Raw genomic sequence first — 24,006 nt, forward strand, 5'->3', positions numbered from 1 at the left:
CCCGCCCCTCGCCCCCGGCGCCCCAGACCCCGCCCCCGCCCTCGCCGGCCGCGGGTTTCCGGCAGCTCTGGTTATTTTAAGGCACGCGCTGGCCGGATCGCCTCACTCTCGGCGGTCCGCTGTCTGTCTCTTCATTTCCCCTCCGGAGCCCCGCCAGCATGGGTCCCTGTCCCCGCTCACTGCTGGCCGCCCTCCTCCTGGTCCTCTGCGGCGTCGGTACCGCACACGGCGATACACCTGCCAACTGCACCTACCCTGAGCTGCTGGGCACGTGGGTCTTCCAGGTGGGCCCCGCTGGTTCCCAACGCAACGTCAACTGCTTGCTTATGGGTAAGCCGCGGCGCCCCCGGACTCCCACCCCTACCCGCTTTAGCCCGGGACTCCTTCCTTTCAGTCCCCCGAGCTCTTCTTTCCGCAGCGCCCACAAGGAGCGCCCCCACCCGGGGCCGGTGCCGGTGCCGGTGGGAAGCCGGGTGGACCTAAAACCCCTTGGGGTGCCCTTTACCGCTCCAGGACCAAGAAGGCTAAGTTCAGCAGCTGAGAACTTCTCATTTCATGTTTCTTTGGTTGTTACCGGACCTAAACACTTTTTTCAGGAACTTTCCATTCCCCTTGGGTTTTTGTTTTTTGTTTGTTTTTTTATTTTTTTTTTTTCTGTCTTTTTAGTTTGGAAGAGAGTGGAGACAGTGTAGTCTAATGATCTCCCTGTCCAATCTGAATTTTTAAAAATTTTGCCCATGGAAAATGAGCTCAAACACCGAAAAGCATAGCAAGAAAATGTTTTGTTGTTGTTGGTTTTTGTTTTTGTTTTTGTTTTTCCTTTTCTTAGCTTGTGGGAAAGAGTCCTTATGCCTAGCGTTTTTGATTTACACGTGTGTTGATGCTGCTAGTCCAAGAAAACTTTTGGTATGATGCTACATTGTTTCATGTATTGCAGGGAGATATATAAAAGTTGCCCCCCAACACTCCCTGTTTCTTTGTTTCCGTTCTTTTTTGGGAAATAACTCTTTAGTCTGTAATTATTTTTGGGAATGCCAGAGACAAGCACAGTGTCTGGCTGGTGGAAAGCTGTCAATAAATGCCTAGTGTTAGAACACCACTGGGATATTCCACATGCCCTCAGATAACATAGCTATACCGAGGATGAAGAGTTTAGTGAAGGGAGAAGGAAAAAAGTTATCTCCCGTTCAGAAGAGGCACTCTTGCTGTATGCAAACTCTTAACCACCCTGTGGTTGTGCAGAGTAAGTGAATCTGTCTTCTGTGATTTCCTTGTCAGCAGAAGGATGATTGCCAGGTCATTTGTTACTAAAATAGACCTGTTCAACTGTCCAACTCCAAATGACTGTGTGACATTTCCTAATCCTGGGCTTTCCAAACCTTCTGTTTTAAATGTATAATGTGGAGGTCCAAAGGAGAGGGAGATCAGGATTGGTGCTATTCGGTCACATGCAATCTCCTATTTCAGAGCATTAATCTGAAACTTGGAAAAACCGTCCAAAGTGTGAAACCTCCAGATGGACAGAGCAGAACCCTTTCAGGCAGCCTGTGTCTGTAAGTCAGACCTTTGACTTTAATCTAGTAAAGACGCACACAGATCTACACCCCCATCTTCTGAAAGTTGAAAGCTTAGTTCCTGTCAGCACAAAATATCTTTATAGGATAGAAACCTTGCATTTGCTGAATACTGTGGAAGGATTCAGATTCTGAGGTTCTGAACTAGAGAGCCATTGAGTTGAAAGAGACCCCTTTTCTTTGAAGAGATAATTCCCTTTGTATTTATAATCTGATAGCAAATCCTTTTATATTTCCTTTTTTTTTTTTTTTTTTTGGTAGGCATCCTGTATTCAACCCATTTCTGTGTATCATTTTAAACATCCCTTATTTCTCCTTTTCCTTAGGGGACAAATTTCCTCAGTGTTTGCATGTTCTGGGAAGGTAAGGGCTGTACTTTCTGGGGTCTCTGCCTGGTCAGCTACTTGACAGCTCTGTTGAGCCCCATTTCACAGGCTTGCCTCAGATCCCTGTGGGAGTGTGCAGAGGGAAGCAACAGGATGGAAACTGGTATCTTCACAAGCTAGACTGGTCCAAATCCAGTAGCATGAAGGGAAAGCTGCTTAAAAATAATGGAAACTATAGAGGAGATTTCCCCTCCCATTTGTTGAAATCCAAATAATTTTCCTGTGTTGTGATTTTTTTTTTTTTAGGACAACCGGAAAAAAAAGTAGTGGTTCATCTTGAGAAGTTGGACACAGTACGTGATGATCTCGGCAATACCGGCCATTTCACCATCATTTACAATCAAGGCTTTGAGATTGTGTTGAACGACTACAAGTGGTTTGCCTTTTTTAAGGTTAGTTTTGTTGGAAATGCGTTTGTATTTTCAGTGATTTGGTATCTGAAGCTTCTTCTTACCAGACCCTCAGGATTTTGATTTTTGGTTTAAGATAACTAGAAGTGACAGCACTGGGCATCTGGGTGGCTCAAGTCGGTTAAGTGTCCAACTCTTGATTTCCACTCCAGTTTTGATCTCGGGGTCCTGAGTTCAAGCCCTGCACCTGGTCTTGGGATCATGGGGCTGACTGATTCGCTCCTGATTCGCCCGGAGCCACAAGAGAGTGTCCTACTGCATAGTGCTAGCCCAGGAAAGTACTAATAGTCCAATTCTGATTCTTACTGAATCTGTATAACTTTTACAACCTCATAAAGCCCAAGATGGTAAGTTGGACCATTGTAAAGTCGGGGACTGTTAGAATGTGCTAGATATATTAATGTGAATAACTCACTTTACTAAGCTGAGACAAACAGAGAACTTGAGTTACTCCCTAGGCTAAAGTAAAAGGTAGCCCTGCCAGTGCAGCCTGTTTTCTTCTTTCACTGTCTGTCCTTCTGTTCTAACACAGTGCTTCCAACTGCAGACACGTTCTAGGTAATGTTAGCAGAGTGCTAACTGGTTTAAGTACATTGAGGACACAAACCTGAGACTTGCCGTTTCTTACTATAAATAGAGATAAACAAACACAGACTTTCTCAGAAAGTAGGGTTTACAGCCTTTGGAACATCTGCTAAGAGTTAGCCAATTGTAGCGATTCATGGGAAAGTGGGGAAAGAATCTGTTAAAGATGATGGAAAAACAAAGCACCAACAAAAAACGTAACCTCTAAATGTATTGGGATTTCTTGCGATTTAATCACTACAATATGGTGTTACATCCAAGCCAACTATTTTTCTTAGAATAATAACTCCCCTTCCCCCCCCATGAGAATCTCCCTTGAGCATGAAAAAAGGAAAGCGGGAACAAGAGGGAAAATCATCCCCTCATGCCTGGGTTGGCTGCTCTGGTATCAGTGGGTGGGTGCTGATCTGTCCTTCGGGCTGTGGAGGGCCGGCTGTTCATTTTAGTGGTTGGAGCTCATGCTTGACCATTTATGAAACATTGCACTATCACCCCTGGATACTGTGTATTTAAAAAAAAAAAAATACATGACAGTACCTGTATGAGTCTTTAAAGTTGTAATACTTTGGTAGTGAGTATAATTCATTGCGAATATAATTCTTGGTTTGCACATTGATGAGCCTAGGGCTCCACAGACTTGTAGGTACTCCGCTGCAGCCCTTTGAAAATTCTTTGCCTTCATTTTGAGAACCACTTGCCTGTAGAACTGAGGTACAAGGAGGTATTCAAGGCCTCCCCCCACCCCGCACCCTGTCCTTTTTCGCCTGACACATACTAGGCACTTGGTTGAGACTTTGTTCAAAAAAATGAAAATGAATCTGTGAAGTAGAATTCAGTTGAGAAAGAGATTGAATAAAAAATTATTTAAGGGTTAGATGGGAGTTGTATTTAAGTGTAGATGAATTAATAAAATAGTTTTACCCGTTTGGCTTAGGAAAGTTTTCATTCTTCCTTTCTGTAGAATGAAAGAAACTATTGGGCAGACTTCTGAAGTCACCACTTAATTTCCTGAGCCATAACTGGAAATAGATACAGACGAGTTTCCCTGCATTAGTACTTGAAGTCTGCTTTCAGCTTAAAGAAGAATCCAGAGCTGGTAGCGACAGAGGCAACAGCCGGTGGCTGGATGAGGAATCGGAATACCTCTTTGTGTTTCTCTTTAAATCACAGTGTAAGCCCATTTGGTATTTTTCCATAGCCTTAGAACTTAAGTCCTAGGTCAGTAGAGAACCACTTGATAATGCCAAATGAGGTTATAAGTGTACTCAGTCACACTGTTTTAGGCCAGAACTCTACCTAATCGCAGGCTCCTGAATGGTGTTCTCTGATTAGGAATAAAAATAGGAAGAATGTTCTTCCATTAATTGATTACAGTATATTCTTGAAGTGCCTGTCTGACCAGAATCGTTATCAGAGCTGTTTTCGTGCTGAGAAATCAATCACTCTGACTAGACAATAGTTAGGCTTTGTGATAAGATCATAATTTCAGTAAACAGCAGGATATATATAAGATAGTTGGCTTTAAAATTTCTGTTAACCTAATCAAGTAGTTCTAGGTCAACATGTTTTGTAGTGTGATAAAATCTATGTCGTTTTAGCAAATCCAGCTGACAGGGTAATGAGGAACTGAATTTTTTAAAAATCTGAGAAAAATGATAGAGTGGAATCGAGTTTATTTTTTTAATATTTTATCTTGCGGAAGCATCTGGGTGGCTCAGTGGGTTGGGCTGCTGCCTTCGGCTCGGGTCATGGTATTGGGGTCCTGGGATCAAGTCCTACGTCTGGCTCTCTGCTCAGCGGGTAGCCTACTTCCCTCTCCCTCTCCCTGCATCTCTGCCTACTTGTGATCTCTCTCTCTCTATGTCAAATAAATAAATAATTTCTAAAAAAAATTATGATTTATTTTGCAAAAGAGTGCTATTGAAATGCACAAAGCACTCTTGGCTTCTTTTACAGACTTAGAAAATAGCTTTGAGAATCAACATTAATTTATTTTTAGAAATGAAGAATTACTGAGGTATAAGCAGAATTTTGTATTTAAAATGTGTCCTGTAAACTACAACATCCTCCATTTAGTCTACCTCTGTTAAAGAAACATCTGACATTTTTGCTATGTCCATCTGTCCTCTTGATTTTGTCCATTGTTAGTCTACACATCAAGTGGGTTTCTAGATTGCTCCTTTGACTCATACCAGACCCTACTGCTTGTTTCCTTTTGTCCTCTTCAGATATGCTTTCATTACATGACACGTTTGCATTTGATTGTCTGTTACTGTTGCTACTAGAGTTTGCCGAGCAGAGCAGGTGATCTGGGCAGGGTATTCTGTTGGGCTCCTGGGCCACCTGCTCCCCAGACTACACTACATCTCAACAGAGCATACAGCTTCCATGTCGTTCTCCCAGCATGCCAACTTTGAAACAGTTGTGATACCACTGCTATTGGTAGGAATTTGCCTTATTAAAATCTGCAGGCCTCACTTGGAAGACGGGCATTTTTCATGACTCAAGGTTTGTAAGACCTTTTCCTATCACTGCCCCCCCACTCCCCGCGTACCTTAGTTTTACCTGCTTGAGACACTGGGAGTGAAGTCGAGATAATCTTTTTTTTGCATGTGATTTCAAGCTAGATAAAAGCTTGGAAGGAGATACATCTTGACACTGAAAGTTTTTGGATAGTTTCAGTTTTGTAGGAAGTACTGGGTATATATTCTTAGAAGGTAAGCTTTTCTACTCAACTTCCCACATACATTCAATTATCTGAACCCTTTGTAGGGGGTTACAAACTCAAATGCATTTAGGGCCCACCCAGGCAGGTACCTAAGCATTTGAAATGACCCTAATGTAAAACAGTAAGGAGGAGTTAGAACCTATGACAAAATGGAAACTTTCTTAGAGGCATTCATATTTAGTTTCCTTTTAAAATAATGTACTGGCCAAAATAAATGACAGTACTGACTGCAGGTTGTTTTCTAAGAGTCCTCAGATTTAATCCTTTACCATTTGGTTGTAATTCTCAAATCCAGGTACCGCTTGAGAATATCTGCAGATTAAAAACAGCTGACCTCTTTTTTTTTTTTTTTCCAAGATTTTATTTACTTGAGAGAGAGTGAGCAAGAGGGAGAGAGAGAGAAAAAGCGTAGGAGCTAAGGGAGGGGCACAGAAGCATACTTCGCACTGAGTAGTGAGCCGGAAGTGGGAGTTAATCCCAGAGTCCTGGGATCATGACTTGAGCCAAAGGCAGACACTTAACTGCCTGAGCCACCCAGGTGCCCAAGCAGCAGACCCCTTAAATGAAAACCAAGTGTAATGAGACAGGATGTTTAATTATGGCAACTTGCTGTTTGGTGGATAAATGACTTTTTATTTATTTTTTTTCTTTTTTTTTTTTAGATTTTATTTATTTATTTGACAGACAGAGATCACAAGTAGGCAGAGAGGCAGGCAGAAAGAGAGATGGAGAAGCAGGCTCCCTGCCGAGCAGAGAGCCCGATGTAGGGCTCAATCACAGGACCTGGGGGCCATGACCTGAGCTGAAGGCAGAGTCTTTAACCCACTGAGCCACCCAGGTGCCCCGAAAAATGACTTTTTAATGCTTTTATATATTTTGCTCACTTTCCACTGTCTATCTAATTGTACAGAGGAAGAAAGTCATATGAAAGATACTAAGTCCCAAAAACCACACTCAGGTTGAATAGACTTTCTAGCCTTTTCCTGCTTCTCATTTCACTTTCTCCGAGACTATAGAAAGAAGCAATAGAGCAGGAACCGATTTTGTTTTGAAGAATAAGTCACCCAGGTGCTGAAGATGTATAGAAGGGAAACTAGACTCATGGCTGAAAATTTTATTTTATGACCATCAAGCAAACTTCATAGATTTTGTTTAGGGCCCACTAGTCTTAGTAAAACTCTAAGCTAAAAAACACTTCTATGGGTGTTCCAAAAGCAGGTTGGTACTGGAAACAAGCTGTATGTGGGGAAAGCCATACCAGAGGATTTATAGCTCATTTTGTGTGCTACTGACTTGTCAATTTCCAGTTTGTCTCAACAGCCAGAAGTGTCAATTATGTTTCTACAATTAAAGATTTGGGAATCTTGTCACATTTTTTTCACTCTGCTTTCTGGGTTCATTTTTAAGATCTGATGGTTCAGCTTTCAGAATACTTGTTTTTTTCGGGTAATTTAATATAGATTCAGCATACTGAGATCCAGATTTTGGTGCTTTTTTGTTTTTTTAATTTTAAGAACTTGTGGTTTACTCTTTTTTTTTTTTTAAGATTTTATTTATTTATTTGACAGACAGAGATCACAAGTAGGCAGAGAGGCAGGCACAGAGAAACAGAGAGGAAGGGAAGCAGGCTCCCTGCTGAGCAGAGAACCCGATGTGGGGCTCGATCCCAGAACCTTGGGATCATGACCGGAGCCAAAGGCAGAGGCTTTAACCCACTGAGCCACCCAGGCACCCCTGTGGTTTACTCTTAAGAGTGTTTCAGTTTAGGGAATGGATGGGAAGTTTAACAGTCCGTGCTTAATTTCATTTTCTTTCATGGTGATACTTAATCTTAACATGATGACTTAGTTTCCCATTGTGAACTCTTCATAGGATGTCACTGATTTTATCAGTCAGTTGTTCATGCAGCTGGGAACTGTGAGGGTACATGATTTGAGACATCTGAGGAACAAACTGGGTGAGCTCTGTTGAAATTTTTAACTTCTTAAAAGTGAGCAATGTTTGTTGATTCATCTGGGTGAGAGAGACTGGAAAGATTAGGGATTTTGCACAGATTCCTTGCTTGAGCCTGCTTATTTGCAATTTCTTACCTGCCTGCACTATTGTATGTGAGTGAGTTTTCACTTTATTCTCTTTGCACACATCAAATTGGTTCTCCCGAGTCTGATACTGCTAACTTGAGCAGACCCGAACCCAAAAAGATCAAGACTCGGTTAAGAAAAGGTCAGCCCAAGGTTGTTTCACTTCCCTGAAGTAGCTGTGCCTCCTGGGGTTGCTCATTTTTTTTTCTAAAAGGGCTCAAGAGGGAACCATGGGAGGCTCTGACATTTTAGGTCTGCCTTCTGGTAGAGAGGGCAGCTCTTCCAGAGAAATCCATGTACCTGCCGCTCATTCTTGGGAGACTCCCCCATCTTTTTCCCACTGGCTCCTGGTCAGAGCACAGACTACTGACTAGGAGGAAGAGGACCTTTTTCACTCTTTACATTCTCCTCATAGTTAGAAAAGTTGTTTAAATCTCACTCTCACTGGATCCATAAATATAAAGGTCTTAACATTTTTATGGGCAAAGGGTGATTAAAGAGTAAAGTTGATAGGGACTTAACTATTCCTTGCATTTTAACACAATATTATTTCCCCTTTCCTCTTTTACAATCTCTGAAGTACAGAAGGGGAGTATGAAAAAGGGAACTGGGGGCAAGTGTTGGAAGCGCCACAGCTTTATCCTGTATCAGTGTTTTCCAAACTATTGATGGCCCAGCAGTGGCCCACACATCTGCTAAGTAGGAACTGCTCATCAGTTCTGTTCACTCCATCCTGTGAACCTTTGAAGGTGGTTCCAGGCAGCTGCTGTGAATAGATCAAAGTGGAAATTAGAGCCAAAATTAATAAGCTTTTTTTTTTTCTGAATTCCTAGTACTTGAATAAGTATAGATGGTATTGAATCATTTCCTTTATTTCAGAACTTATCAGCATCTTTAATATATTAGAGAGCTGTTGCTTAGGAAGATAAAATAGGAAACTTTCCCCAAATAAGTTTATCACTTTTTCCTCACAAAAAAATGAGGTCTTCTTATTTTTTGTGCAGTTTACAAAATTCTGTCTTAAAACTCTCACTGTTCCTTCTAATTAAAGGGACACCTCCATTAGAAGATTACCCCCCCCTCCCCCGAGTAGGTATTTGCTCTGTAAATGGATAAATAGCCTGGTACATGGAAGTACAGATCAAAACATCCTTAAGCCTCCATGTAGAATTTGAACGATACACGTGTTAATGCATCTGGGTTGTTAGATTAGCCTGTTTCTTCTAAGTACATTTCAAAATTAGATTTCTGCAGTGGTAGTTAATTTCAGATGCATCTGCATGTGCTTCTTGAGCATGTTGGCTGTGTGCCTGATACATGTTGCTTAAGCATTCAGCTTTTGAGAATGGCAGCTTTTTGTGAATGTCTTAAATAGCACTAAAAATTTACAAGCATTTCAAATGCTAGTACTGTGTGTGTGTGTGTGTGTGTGTGTTACGTAAATTAATATAATTAAACATTCTTAAGAGTGTGATCCTTGTTGGCTTGTAACTCTAGTTTTTATTGTCTTTTAGTTGTTAAATAGAGCATCTGTTGAGGGCCTCTTTTAAAACAGCAGCCACACAGAGACTTTGGGGCTAAGAGGCAGAGCCGCATGCAGCCTATGGACCTGCCTTCCTCTGACTGCTAGCAGAGGCCTGGGGCAGCTGCATTCCCTTCTGGAGTCTTGTCTTTGCCTGTAAAATGCTGAGGAGTCCTGGTGACCTACCTCCAAGGCAGCTGCCCTCCTGAACATTTCCTTGGAAAGCAGCAACCGCCATTTTGAAATGTGAACAACCAGAGACTACACAGGAAAAACGAAAGAAAAGTCTGGAAGTCTTAGGTGGCTCCACCATTCAGCCTTTGAATGAAAGGAACGATACGCAACTCCCGTTTTTCCCTTTCGAATACTGCTTTATTGAGATGATTGTTTCCAGATTGATGAGGATTTGAATTTTGTGTTTAATTTTGTTCATCATGCAGATTTTATTTCCAGTTATATTATCTTCTTGTGCACCTTCTTTCTCTAATTACCTTGAGAAACCCCAGCACCTGTTGTAAGGAGAAAATGCTTCAGGATATCTTGAGACGCACAGATAGGTTGTTGGTGGAAAGATGGTTCTGGGGAGGACTGGTCTGGAGGACTGGGCTTGCTGAGAGATAAGTCAAACTGCTAAAAGGTAATTTTGCAGATCATAGGCCTGCCTTACCCTGGCCAGAAAGATGGGGTGATTAGTACTTTTTTTCATCTGTTTTTTTTATTAGATACCAGCTTTGTTCTAAGAACTTGACCTGCTTTACCTTATAAGAATCTTATGAAGTAGACATTAACTAACTTTATTTTATAGATGGGGAAGATTAGTCTCAATGGTGTTTAAGCTCACACTGCATCTAATTGTAAAATGACAAGAGCTAATCTCTTAAGCCTAAGGACCTCCTTGGGGCTAAAGAGTAAAAGAAAACCCATTTCACAAAGAAACAGTGGTACTTGGAGTAATATTTCAGTAGATTTTCTCGTGAATCCTAGTTTGTAAGCATCACAAATGCTAGTTTAATGGAATCAATTGCATTGCATGGCTCCTTTTGAAATTTTAGGAGAACTGGCCTAAAGCTTCTATTTCCTTACCAAACTTGGCTATTCCCTTTCTTTCCTAAACCAGGGTTCTTTTCAAGAGGATAACTACTTCTTTCCTTTTGTAGTCCTCCAGATTGGATGGAGAATTTTGTTTCAAATTAATTACAAATTAAGTACTCTTGCCAAGTTGACTTCTTTCATTACACTATTGTTCACACTGATGGCTATCTTTCAGCTCTTTCCTACTAAACAATGTACTGGTTTCCTGCTCCGTTCAGAATTAATACCACCCATGGTAAATTGAAAATGTGGGGTTACACCTAGTCCCTATATTCTGGGAGGGCTTTTATCCTGAATCTTTGCTTCAATGGAGGGAGCTCTAGATACCAGATTTTCATTATTTTATTGGTTCAGATAACTTTTATGATCTCTGAGAGGTCTGTTATTCTGGGCAGGTCATGCCTTATAAAGGTAAAGTCATCCTATACCCAAGTACTTAAACCTAGATGGTTTGTTCCATCCTACCTCTGGACCCGGTAATTCATCACTCAGGACCTTGATGCTGCCTCTGTGAAACCTTCCCCAGCTTTCTCTGTTAGTGGGAGAAATGGCATTATTTGGTTCATGTTGTTCTTTGCAATCACCTCTACTCAGGTAGTACTATTCTAAGTGCTGTAAATGTGGAGTGATTTTTGATAGCACGGTCTCACCTTCTTCCAGATTGAAAATCTGTCACTTCTCCCTGTGTGTCTTCAGAACCCAATTACCCAGGATTTTTAAGTGTTTCGAAAATTGACTGCACTTCCCTTGTCTCTTCAAAGGCTTTTCATAAGAATTATCAGCTTACAAAGAATTAATTCTAGAGGATTCTAGAAGCACAAATCAGGAACAATGCTATTTAATATTTTTCATTCTTGTGTTCTAAAAAACATACCTGGTTACCTGTCTCCAGAGCTCTAAAAGAGTTGTGTATTTTCAACCTAACTTCCAGGATGTGAATACTGACAAAGCAGCTTATGTGTATAAGAATGTATTTCATATGGAATTTTAAATCACCTCTACTGAAGTCTTTTTTTTCTTTTTCTCTGAGCAACTTTGCACATAAATGTTTTGATTATGGAGAAGACAACTTGATGGGTACAGAATTACAGATATTTGTATTAGGAGGCTCCATATTATATACTGCTTAGCATTCTCTCTCATGATTGCTGTTTGTCTTCTCTAGTCTTTAAATTCTGAGGGCAGTAATGTACTCTGTATCAACTAATCATTTTGTTCTCTATGTATAGCGTGATCTGTGATAAATAGACCTTTAATAAATGTCTGTAGAAGAAAATTGAGTAATATTTGTTGTGTTGTCTTGTTGTTTCATTGATGTGTTCCTGGGAGTTCTGTTACCTTTATGTACTGAAAGTCTGTTGTGGTAGACCCTCAGGCCGTATTTGTTGAATGACATGGTAGAAAACAGTGGAGATGTTTAGACTTTATTTGGTTTGCTTAGATTTTCATTTTTGTGTGAGATTGTAAAGGCCAAGATAGGGCTCAAAATTCTAACTTTCAGAATTACTCAAAACTAAGTTAGCGGTCAGGGTAAATAGTGAGCTTTATGATGGCAGTGTTTCCCCAAAGCCTGGAGAGGCAACAACCAGGAACTAGCCTGGAATGCTCTAGGTTATGCCCTGCCTTCCTCTGTCTTTACAATAGTGAAAGGCACCAGCCAGAAGTTAGATAAGGTGAACTCTCAGATATCTCTTAGTCTCCCAGTTGAACAGTTTTATAAGCAAGGAAGTGAGGAGTGAGCCAAGCGATTCTGACTAGTTTGTTGAGTGACAACCTGGTTTTAACTAGTTCTGGGATATATATTTTCATTTAAACTGAAAGTCTTAAGGAGTGGAGGCAAATAAATGTATGCCCTTCCCTTTTCACAGGCCTATCCAGCTGCCGGTTCCTTCAGTAAAATGCTAGAAGGTATTTTGGTTGCAACCACTATGACTTCCTAGCAGTTTCACAATTCTTCGAAATTCAAATTTTTAAACAATAGTTAAGTCAGAAAACTAGAGCTGATCCTTGAAACTGACAGAGGGAAGTAGGTTTCTTTCTGAGGAAAAATGTGGTACTCTTGGGGGAAGTTTGGCCAAGTATCCATTTAGAGGGTGTGTCTTATTCTCTTTTGTTTGGCTTTTACCCACACTCTAGACCTGACTGCAATTGAAAGTAGTTAATCTACATTTACATAGATATATACAACAAACAAAGGGCGATATGCCAGTAAACATTTTTTGTTATTCTGCATTGCCAGAATGTAATATCTTTAGCGTTTGGTTTGCCATGAAGTCATTCAACTTCATGCTTGGGTGTTCTTTTTGGAAGTGATGAATGACCTTGATGGATAAGACCTGGTACTCCAAAACTTTTATTATGTATTCCATGGTGTATAAAGGTACACTTAATAAATTATATACCTACAGTACTGTACTGATGTTTGCTGTCAGACACATGGCATAATATTAAATGATTAAATATTTGATTCACTTGCTATCACAAATACAGGTCCTGCCCAAACATATTTCATGATGATATCCTTTGAAAATAATAGAAAAGTATGCTTCATTATCATAAGAATCTGTTCCCTATAATTTTCATACTGAAAATTTTAAACATTTGGAAGCAGTTTTTCCACTGAAAATCTTTCAAAGATTTCACTAGTTTTGATTCATTTTGTTAAAAGTAGGAGTGTCAAAGTTCAGTCAAGTTTGGAAGAATTGCTGTTTGGTATTAGGGTTAGTGACAGTTTAGTGGACAGTTTTTTAAATGGAAGTATAGTCGACACACAATGTTAGATTAGGGTCAGAGGTACAGCATAGTGATTCTACAGCTCTGTGCATTCCGCTATGCTCACAGGTGTAGCTGGACAAATTTTAACTGAAATGTTTGTTTTGTTGATAAATAAGATGAGAAGCTGAAGACTGCAGCAATGGAACCCTTTCAAAACATCCGATTTAAAAAACTCACATTTTTATATGGCTGACAGTTCCTACTAGGAATAGGGCAGATGTAAGCTGTGCCCTTTTCTCACGTCTGCTTAGATTTATTTGCAAGGTCTGGTTTCTCTGCAAGTATTTTAAGCCATTTGTTCATTTTGTGAGAATTAGCCGAATTAAAGCAGAGACGTACATAAATCAGTTTAGGCAGGCACGAGTACAAGGGAAGATGCAGTGTCCTAACCGTCGCACAGGTAAGCAAGCTGCAGGGCCGGTGAACGCCAGACCTTGAAACTGAGTGGTCCTGTCTCTGTCGTTTTGGATATTAGATAACAATGGAAGTGGGTTTTCAGTGTTATTTATATAATTACAAATATAAATAGAAATTCCATGTTTCCCCCATATTCCAGGAGATCATCTTTTCGTCTCATTTTGAAAGCCACTGGTTGACAGAATATGTTGCGTTTTGACAGATTGGGTTTAGTATTTAAGTTCTTCCCTGCCACAGGTAAAGTCTTAAGACAACTTTGTATCCCCCATGGTAACAGGTAGTAGTGTTTATATTGTTGCTTTTTGAGTGTTTCGTAACTTTTTAAACTCTTAACACTTGAGTGTTCTCTTTATCCTTCACAGGAATCCAGTGAAGTGTAGGTTTCCTTCCCCAAACAGGTGAGGAAATTGGGGCTCTTCAGTTGTGGCTTAAGTGTACGTAAATTTTAAGTGGAGGAACGGGATTTAAAGGGCAAAGTCCTTTTACTAAACTATTTTTTTCTCCTAGTGCATTACATAAAGTATTCAAATATTTGCCAAGTATATTATTAGTCAGGGAAACAGTGGAACAAATTGATTTGAAAGCCCTCCATGTCAAAAAGCAGTTGGGAGAGATCCAGGGTAAATAACATTAAGTTCTAAAATATCCCAGTCAGTTCTTTTTCATGTCGTGAATATTACTAGGTAAATGTTAATTGGAGAGTTGATAAAATGAGCGGGGACTTCAGGAGAGGTTGGAGTTTTTGGCAATCCAGCAGTAATTTTGAAGAGGCAAATGGATAACTATGGAATCCTAGTAGATTCCTAACGCTAAGGGCTGGTGTGTGGGATTTCTTTACATTTTCTGAAATTATCTATTTGTTGAAATTAGCATAAATGAATAGAATCTTAAATCATACCATCTGCACAAGACTGTATTCAGACAGTGATGTTTACATAAATAAACCTTTCAAAAATTTTTTTGGAAACATTTCAAGCTGGGTAGTGTGGCCAAAATTTCAACTTCTTAATTGGTAATAATGTCAGAAATCACAGAGAAAGTATTTTGTAGTAACGGCAAAAAAAAAAAAAAAAAAAAAGACAGATACCATGAGAACATTCCAGTCAAGAAAATAACAGAGCACAGCATGTGGTCCTCGCAGGTTGGAAGGTCCTGAGCACTTGGCATCTGAAGTGATGAATTCCTCCTTCCTACTGAGTCCTGCACAGTGATATTAACAACCATGTCCTACCTTTAATAAGGTAATTTCAGGGTCTCTCTAATATTTTAGCACATACTTTTGTTACAAACTTTGTATCTTTTCTGAGTTTCTTGTGTTATTGCTAAATGGGACTTAACACTTGTTCTTTCTCTTCTGTTCTTCATTTGTTTATTCACTCATTCCATAAGTAATTGCTTCCTAATACCAGTTTCCTACTTCCCGAATAAACAAAAACTCCTGTGCTCATGGTGCTTGTTTTCAAGACCAGAATAACCTCAGAAGATGCTGTGAGAATTAAATGGGTTAGTATGTATAAAACAGAATCTATAAGGTGGTGTCTTTTGTCATTCTGATTTTATGAATGAGGTCATAGAAAGGATAAATAACCTGCTTTAGGATCACATGGCCAGTAAGTTGGTAGCGGCAGTCCAACCTGAAGACCATGTCCTTGACCTCTACCCACCCCCCATCAAAAACCCTTGACAAAAAGTGGTAAAAAGACTGAACAAGCCAAGGCAGCATAGACACCTGACTTGTAGGGAAGGACCGTTAACCTGTTCGGGCTGCTAGAGAATGTAGGTTGCCCTTAAAGGGCCTGGACAGCAAGTTGGACCTGACTTCTGGGAGTCCGTTAATCTTCTCCAATTTTTTTTTTTAGGGAAACAATGGATGAAACAATGATACTATCACCTGTGAGCCCATACTTGAATTCTCTCTTCTCCATTTACCTTGCAAAACAAAATTTTCCCCCCATGGAAAGAGTAATGCCTCTTATCCCAAGGAATCCTGTGAGCCTCAAATGATATAGACAGAAGCCCCTCACAGTTGGGATTTAAACCTTTGCTGCATGGCTTCTAGGTATCTCCTCTCCATGTTTGGCCACTGACCAGTACATTTACTTCTTTAGCTCTTTGTGCGAAGATAAAAGGTATGAAGAAGTGGTCCGCAGGATGGGGAAAAACCCTTGGGTCTAGGAGCCCTTGGTTATAAATTCTCATTTGACCTTCTTTAGGGCTCTTTATCCCCTGAGACTCTATTATCTCTCTGTTCCCCTGAACTTCTAAGATTGTTGAGTGACCTGTATTTATGAAGCGTGAGGTGACAATAAATGTGGAGGTGCCATCACGCCGTAATATCAGTGAGGAATCTCGAGGCCTCCGACAAATGTGGTGAGAGGCTGCCATGATACCAGTCATGCTCTGCTGAAGTTTTTCCCCCTTTCAAAATAACAAGATGGCCTTCCTGTCCCAGGGAAAGTTCATCTGGTCTTAGATGTGATGCTTGGGACTATGACTCAGAGTTGTCAAGCAGGTGTTTGAAACTACACTCTTAAAAAACATGGGGCCCAGTTCTTCCAACTTGAATGCCCCTAACTCTTTTGGTTTCGAGGGAAAGTTATTTTATCTGTGATCTAAATTTCTGTCTCGATGGGGAAGTTTCCCGGGCTTGTCCAGTATGGTTAACTTGCTGAACCACATGATGTCATTTTTACTTATATCTGTTTTTACATCTGAATTATTTACATCTGTTTTCTTCATTGAATTGTGAGCCTCCTAAGGGCTGGGCTGGGGCCCCTTCAGTACATGTGTGCATGTGTGCCTGGCACATGCACGGTGTCTGAGAAAAATGTGACCGATAAGTGCTTGATAAATAAGTGAAAGACCCTAGCAAAATACAAAATCAGTTGCATAAATAACAATCTTTTTTTTTTTTTTTTTTTTTTTTTCCTCAGAAAGTGCTTTCCTAATTCTAAACAGAAGATCATGAGTAGCCTCTAACAATGCGTGGATCATCCCTTGGGGGTGTCCTCTTCTAGGACTTTGTGAGTCTCATTCTTAGGAAATAAGAGTCTTTTTTTAAGTGATTCATTTCACAAAATTTATTTTATAAACAAACTTTTTTTTCTTTTTATAAACCTTCATTTTATACACAAGAAAATTCCACCCAGAGACCCGTTTCACCTTTTGTTTCTATTTTTTAAAAACCTTATTTCAGAAAAATTTTATGTATTTGTATTCAACTTAAGCACTGTCTTGTAATTTTTTTTTTCCTTCTTAACATAGGTTTTGTTTTATTTTGTTTTTTTTGTTTGTTTGTTTTTTCTGTAGAGGGGTTGATGCACTTTCTCTTATAAGGCCAGATAGTAAACGTTGCAGGCTTTGTGGGCCTGTGTTCTCTGAGGAAGCTACCCAGCCCTTCTGCTGTAGCGTGAAAACGGCCATGGACTGTGCAGACAGGAGTGGGCCTGGTTGTGCTCTGTAAAACTGTATTCATAGAAGGAGGCAGCCTTCTCTCGCCCTACTTTACTTACCTCTGTCTTACAGAACTCCCATTTATCATGTAGAATGCCGTATAATACGATTTGAGTTATTAATTTACTAAATTACTTTTATAGATGAACATTTAGGACGCACTCTTGTTCTTGGTTTTGTTTTTAAGTTTTCCGTTCTCTTGTGATGAGTGCCTTCCTGTGTTAAGCATTTTTTTTTCACTTATGTGTATCTGACAGTTTCTATAAGGTATATTTTAAGAACTCTTCAAAACCTGGTCAGACCGCTTTCTGAAACTGCAGGGGTGGGGGGCCTTGGCCTAGCCCCACTGGGCCTCTCCAACCAGTACATAGCAGAGGAGGGAACGTGATTCAGAGCCTGAGCCAAAGAGAAACAGAATACAACGCAAAGGGGTTTAGGTTACATCATATGAGGTTACCCATATTTCTGTGGTTTTCGTCTATAAAAATAGCAGTTGTGTATAGTTTTGACATAATACATAAAAGTTTTAATAACCTTCTCATACAACACACCCTGTAATGCCATAGCTCAGTCATATCCTAGGCCTCTATGTAGTGTTCCTCGTCCTAGGTGGGGCTTTGGCAGCGACAGAAGGAATGGAAACCTGAAGTCCTGCAAGTCAAGATATTCTTAGCCAGAGGCAGACAGACAGCTCTCAGGATATCATGAACCACCAACACAGATGCACAATGCTAAGTATGAATAATCCATGATAACATATCCAGTGCTAGGGAACTTAGTGGACGTTGAAGCCCAAGATTCAAATCTAGCTCCTTGGGATTGTAAAGCCAGACGTTTTTAACTCCATTCCTAAATATATGCTTTAAATTTAGAAAGAGTCAGTTATACTACGGTAGTTTTACTTTATGTAGAGTTTAACCCATGCATTCCTCTAAACTCAGGGTTTGCAAACCACAGGCCTATTTTTGTTTTAAGATTTCTATTTATTTATTTCAGAGAGAGAGAGCACAAGCAGGGGAGACAGGCAGAGGGAGAAAGGAAGAAGCACATTCCCCAGTGAGTAGAGAGTCCAATGCGGGGGCTCCATCCCAGGACCCTGAGATCACGACCTGAGCTGAAGGCAGACGCTTAACCAACTGAGCCACTTAGGTGCCCCTCACAGGCCTATTTTTATAAATAGAATTTTATTGCTACGCATCCTACTTCATGCAGGTCTGTATTCCCTATACATCTTTTATATGGCAGTGGCAGAGTAGAGTGGTTTTGACAGAGGCCTTATAGTTTGCAAGCCTTAAAATATTGATTTTCTGGCTTTTAAAAAAGAAGCTTGCCAACCCAAGCACACAGGTAAAGTAATATCCGTCGTATTTATTAGGAGTTCGCAAATGATATCCTATGAACCAAAAATAACCTACTGTGGACTTTTGGAAAGTATTACAACACAGCTGACTGCCGTGCCAGTTTGTTTGGTTGTCTGGCTGCTTTGGGGCTTTTGTTCTATTAGATTAAATCAATGCCTGCCATGGGCCCAAGTCCCCCCTCATTGAAGTGGAGCCTGATTTGTTTCCTTCCTCCCACACTGTTCTCTCATTCTGCATATTATGTCCCTCTTCCTTGAGGAGATATTATCACTTGAGGGGTTGTAAGCTCTGGAGCCTAACTATGAGTTCAAATCCAGATCTCTCTTTTGTAGGTGTTTTTCAGTATGAATTTGCGATTAGACAAAGGGCCATATTCGTGACATTAAATGGAGAGAATATTTAATAATCAGGTTTCTCTTAGCTCCCCCATAATCAGAATGTCCTACTCAATTGTGAGTTGACAGAAGAAAAGATTTTATGTGTGGAAATGTTTCGCTCTTTGTTTTGTTGTTTGCTGGAGTCCATATTTTGTGAGTAGAAGAGGGTATAGTCTGAGGGCCTGAGCAGAATTTTGTTTCTGCCCCTTCACGGCTCTGTTTCCTTAGGAGCTCCGTAGCCTCTCTGAGCTGGACTTCTACTTGCTGGCTGGTAAAATGAGGTTATTGAAGCCTCCTTCCTCATAGGCTTCCTGTGAAGATTGAAGGAGGGAACTTTTGTAAAATGCCTGGAATGTGGCAGATGCTCTAAAAATGTTTCTTCCCCTGCTTTTGATTCCCAGAAATGTTTTCTTATGTAAATTTTATTTGGCACTCAGCGATGGTAATCATAGAAAAGTTTATTTCTCATCCTTTTCTAGGCTAATTCGCAGAATGTAACCTCTCAGGGTGAAGTTTTTATTTTGGTTGGCAGAGTCTGGTTCCCAAGATGAAAAAAGGAGCTTCTTGACTGAACGGGAGCCAGGGAAATGGACCTACGAGATGATCATTGATTCACTTGACGTTTCCTCCCCTGATTTAATTGCAGTATAAAGAAGAGGGTCACACTGTAACCAGTTACTGCAATGAGACCCTGCCCGGATGGGTGCATGATGTGCTGGGCCGAAACTGGGCTTGTTTCACTGGGACCAAGGTGGGAAGTACCCCTGAGAAGGTGAAGGTGAACACAGCCGATTCTGGGAGGCTCCAGGAAAAGTGAGTTGTCATCAGTGGGAGACACATTTAATTTTGCTGTAGAGTATGTAGAAGTATGTGTCTAGGTTAGTTCGTGGAAATTTTTATTTTGATTACATAAAGTTTATTTGGCTTAGAAACAGAAGCCATATTCTGTAAAACCTCCCTGGTGTTGAGTAATGGAACTGAGAGGAGAAAGTGTTTTTCTCCATAGCACTCCCAAAGTAATGGACTAATGGTGGCTTTAAAGGAAATTTGTATAAGAGACCATAGAATTGCAGTGACTAATAAAGAAAAATCATTTTATTATTGCCATGTGATAACATGTTGTAGAACTCTCATAGATACATATGTTTATGTTGCAACAAATGTTGGTGATACTAATTGAAATAAATTTTACATAAGACAGTGAGTAAGTGAAATAAAAATTCTTAGTATTCATGGAGTGTAGTAGTTTGCTAGGGCTACCTTAACTAAGGACCCCAGACTGAGTGGCTTAAGCAACAGAAATTTATTTTCTCACAGTTCTGGAGGCTACAAGTCCAAGATCAGTGTCAGCAGGTTTGGTTTCTTGGGAAGCCGCTGTCCCTGGCTTGACACGGCCACTTTCTTCCAGTGTCCTTACACTGCCACCCTCTCTCTGTGTCCTCTCTTTTTCTCTTAAGCACACCCAATCTTAATCAGGGTTGGGACTGTGCCCATACAACCTCATTTTACCATAATTTCCCTAGTAAAGTTCATATCTCCACATATAGTCACTTTCAGAGGTACTGGAGGTTAGGACTTAAAGCTGTGAATTCTGGAAGGACACAATTCAACATAAAACAAGTAGCTAATATTCTTGTTAAGTAAGGTCCAGTTTAAGTAACTGAACCATACAAACAAGAGATTTCAGATTTTATTCACTTGGAAGGAGAAGACAAATGGATATTAATGGTAGCAACTTTTTCTGTTTCATTTAGTTTATGAAATCCACTGAAAGTACATATGAATAAATCCTCCTAAGCCAGGTCATGCTGGCAATGAATGATTCTGTTGTAGAGAGGTTGGGGGCATGGGTTTAAAGAGGACATGTCGTACTTGTCTGGAAAAGTACGCACCAAGATCTAAACTAATACATCCCCTCCATTTTGAATTTATCTTTTTAATCGCTTGGCTTGGCTTGATTTTTGAACAATGCATTTCTTATTAAACTGTTCACTTTTCACCCCACCATTTAGGAGATTTTATGTACTAATGTGCTCTTCTTGATTATTTCAAACGTTGCCTCATTTAATGAAGAAACTACCAGCTGGAGTGCTCAGAACCTGTGTTTGTTAGATCACCTATAAAATGAACACTGGGGACTAAATTCCCTTCAAGGTCCCTTTCTGCTCTCAATGATCTGTCATCTCATAGCAAAGTACATTATTTTCAGTATCCTTGGATCTTAAACATTGAAAATCAGTGTTTGGGACCTAGCTTGTCATTATTACAATGCACATGTCTGTGTCTGATGGTTGCCAGCCATCAGCGATAAACCAAGGGAAGTGGGACTGAATTCTGCTTCTTGAATACGTCAAAATCAGTAGTGACTCATCAGTAGAAAATACTTAAAAATACACATTTACAATTTAAAATTTTACCCCCACGTCTAAAGAGACAAACAACTATAACTTCTTTTTGTTGTTGTAGGAGTGTTGTCAGAAATATGATTAGGGCAGTTTTAAAATCTCTTCAGTGAAGGTGCCTCTCTGGTTCCACACTTTGCACCAAGAAAGGAAGAACTTTGATAAAAACGCACAAACATTCTGCATGTAGTTCCACATCTTTCTTACTGTCTTCAGTGCTCCCAGGTTTTTTGACTGTATCAGAATACTTCCTTGGTGAACATCTAAATAAAAAGAGAAAGAAAAGTTCACAGTATGGCTAAATTTACTCAGATTAGGTGTGTTTTGCTTTGGATAATTGGGAAGTCTTGGATAATGAGTTACGCCTAAGTAACAGACCCTTCCTTAGTAGAAATAATGCCGTATATTCTGTCATTCCTGGCACCTGGCACATAAGTTTGATGCGGGTTTGAATTGTGTGACTAATCAACTCCCCCAATCTTTTTGCTTTGTAAACATGCTTTTTGTGCTAGATTTATTTGTATCTATGTCCAGGCATTTGATAACAGGGAAACCAGTGCTTCTCAAATTTTAGTGGTACTTTGAATCATCTGGGAATCTTGTTACAACATAGATTCTGACTTAGGTGGTTTGGACTAGATACTTTCCAGGTACAGCTGCTAATATGAAACTCAAGAACCAAGTTTGAGTAACAAGGTTATAAACCCAGGTCCCATGTAGTAATATATTTTTTGTACAATATGGTAATAATGTTTGCCATGTTATATGTACATGATACACAGTTTCTGCCATCATCTCCTTTTATTATTATTATTACAACGTTAGAAAGGTAAATTGTAGGGGCACCTGGGTGGCTCAGGGGGTTGAGCCTCTCTCTTCGGCTCAGGTTATGGTCTCAGGGTTCTGGGATCAAGCCCTGTATTGGGCTCTCTGCTCTGCAGGAAGCCTGCTTCCTCCTCTCTCTCTGCCTGCCTCTCTGCCTACTTATGATCTCTCTCTGTCAAATAAATAAATAAAATCTTTAAAAAAAAAAAGGTAAATTGTAGAAATTATAGAAGGTGAGGAAAGGTAGTGATCCTACATTGTCACTCAGACGTACCATTTTTGGCATTTGCAAAAATGTATTTAGAATGTAAGTGTATTTTCATAAAAAGCGATTAATTCTATCTAAACTTTGATAACTTGCCTTATTATTTAATAAAGTTTGAACACTCTTCCATGTCACTTGTTAACATTAAAACTACCAATTATTTTACCAGCAAAAGATGGTTTTATTCGGGAATAGCAGGGAACCTCAACTGGGACAGGCAAGCTACAGCAAAAACTGTAGGCAAGGCGGCAGAACAAAGGAGAAGCAGGCTCTTTTATAGGAGAAAGGAAGGGTTGGGAAGGCTCTATGAACAAAAAGTCCACTGGAGTAAACCAGGAGGTGAAAGTATCATGGCTTCTCATTGGCTGCGATGTGGCAATCTCTTTTGGCTGGGCTGTTCCTCTTACTGGTAGTAGATGGTGTTCACATGCAAGGTCCCTATCTTCCTGTTGGATTCACAGTTGATGACCAGTAGTAGGGCATGAAAGCTCCCTGCCAACCTCCCTATTTCCGTTTTAGTGTGGTTTCCCTTAATATTCACACACTAAATGATTTCTATACAGTTTCACTGAATAAACTATGTAGTAAATGAAGTACCATTATTTTTTTAATCATTCCTTATCTTCAGATGCTTATTAGGTTATTTATCATTTTTTTAAAGATTTTATTTATTTATTTTAGAGAGAGAGAAAGAAAGAAAAGGAACGAGTAGAGAGCAGGGGCAGAAGCAGAGGGAGAAGCAGACTCCCTGCTGAGCAGGGAGACCAATGCTGGGCTCAATCCCAGGACTCTGGGATCATGACCTGACCTGAAGAGTGATGCTTAAACCCACTAAGCCACTCAGGCACCCCTAGGGTATTTATAATGTATTGCTATTATTAAAGTGTTTCATTGACCATCCTTATACATACATATTGAATTTTTATTTTTATAGGTGATACTCCAATTCCAGGCTGTGCACCTCCTCAGGCAAAAGTGAAGGGTGCTTTTTGGACCCTCCTCATAGGTTGTCTCTTCATGTATGAACCAAACCCAAATTTGCTTTGGTACCAGAAAAACCGATTTTTGTTTGAACAAAAGATATCAACAGAAACTACTATAAACAACGGTTTGTTTAAAATATGAGGAGCAAGGAGTGGGATGCATTTCAGAAGCCTGATAACTTTAGAGCCAGATTAAGGAGATTTTTCGATAAAAAAAAATTGGTAAAATTTAATGCTAGAGAGGATGATGCAGTTACTCATGGCTCCCAAGGATTCTTGAGCTGGGTTAATGGGGTCATACTCTGAATGCCTCACTACAAAATGACTTGAGACCAGTGAAGTTTCATGAGGGTTAGGAATATTTCAGGGATCTGGGGCACCTGGGTGTCTGTTAAGTGTCTGCCTTCAGTTCAGGTCATGATCCTTGGGTCCTGGGATTGAGCCCCAAGTCGGGCTCCGCATGATTCTCCCTGCCCCTCTGCCCTTTGTTTGTGTTCACTCTCTCACTGTCTCTCTCTGTCAAATAAATAAATAAAATATGTTTTTTTTAAAGAATATTTCAGGGATCAGTTTTTGTTTTAGTTCGGTTTTTGTTTTCTGAAGTTCGATTATTTTATCTGATCATTTCAGTTTATCTAAATTTTGTGTTCTGAACATGTGATGTTTGACTATACCATTGACTGCTATGGAAATTCAGTATCATGTCTCTCTCTGCAGTGAGGTGCACTTAGCTTATGGATTTTTATACTAAAAATATAAAATAAAGATTA

General features: G+C 40.0%; 1 protein-coding gene across 2 annotated transcripts in view; it reads left to right on the forward strand.

The window, feature by feature from the left end:
- Positions 1–57: 57 nt before the first annotated feature.
- CTSC (cathepsin C) overlaps positions 58–24,006 on the forward strand; it is a gene marked incomplete at its 5' end in the record, with an annotated part of 33,835 nt that continues 9,886 nt past the window's right edge. The window contains 4 exons of one of the 2 annotated variants that reach the window (XM_082749020.1): positions 159–330; positions 2,207–2,352; positions 7,556–7,640; positions 9,279–11,658. In XM_082749020.1, coding sequence (XP_082605146.1) covers positions 159–330; positions 2,207–2,352; positions 7,556–7,640; positions 9,279–9,289 — 414 coding nt within the window. In that variant the 3' untranslated portion in view covers positions 9,290–11,658. Of the gene's footprint in view, positions 331–2,206; positions 2,353–7,555; positions 7,641–9,278; positions 11,659–19,407; positions 19,575–24,006 lie in introns of those variants that run through there. The other variant, XM_082749019.1, reaches the window with a different exon arrangement.

This window comes from Mustela nivalis, assembly GCF_964662115.1.
Source record: "Mustela nivalis genome assembly, chromosome: 9".
NCBI classification, from domain to species: Eukaryota; Metazoa; Chordata; class Mammalia; order Carnivora; family Mustelidae; genus Mustela; species Mustela nivalis.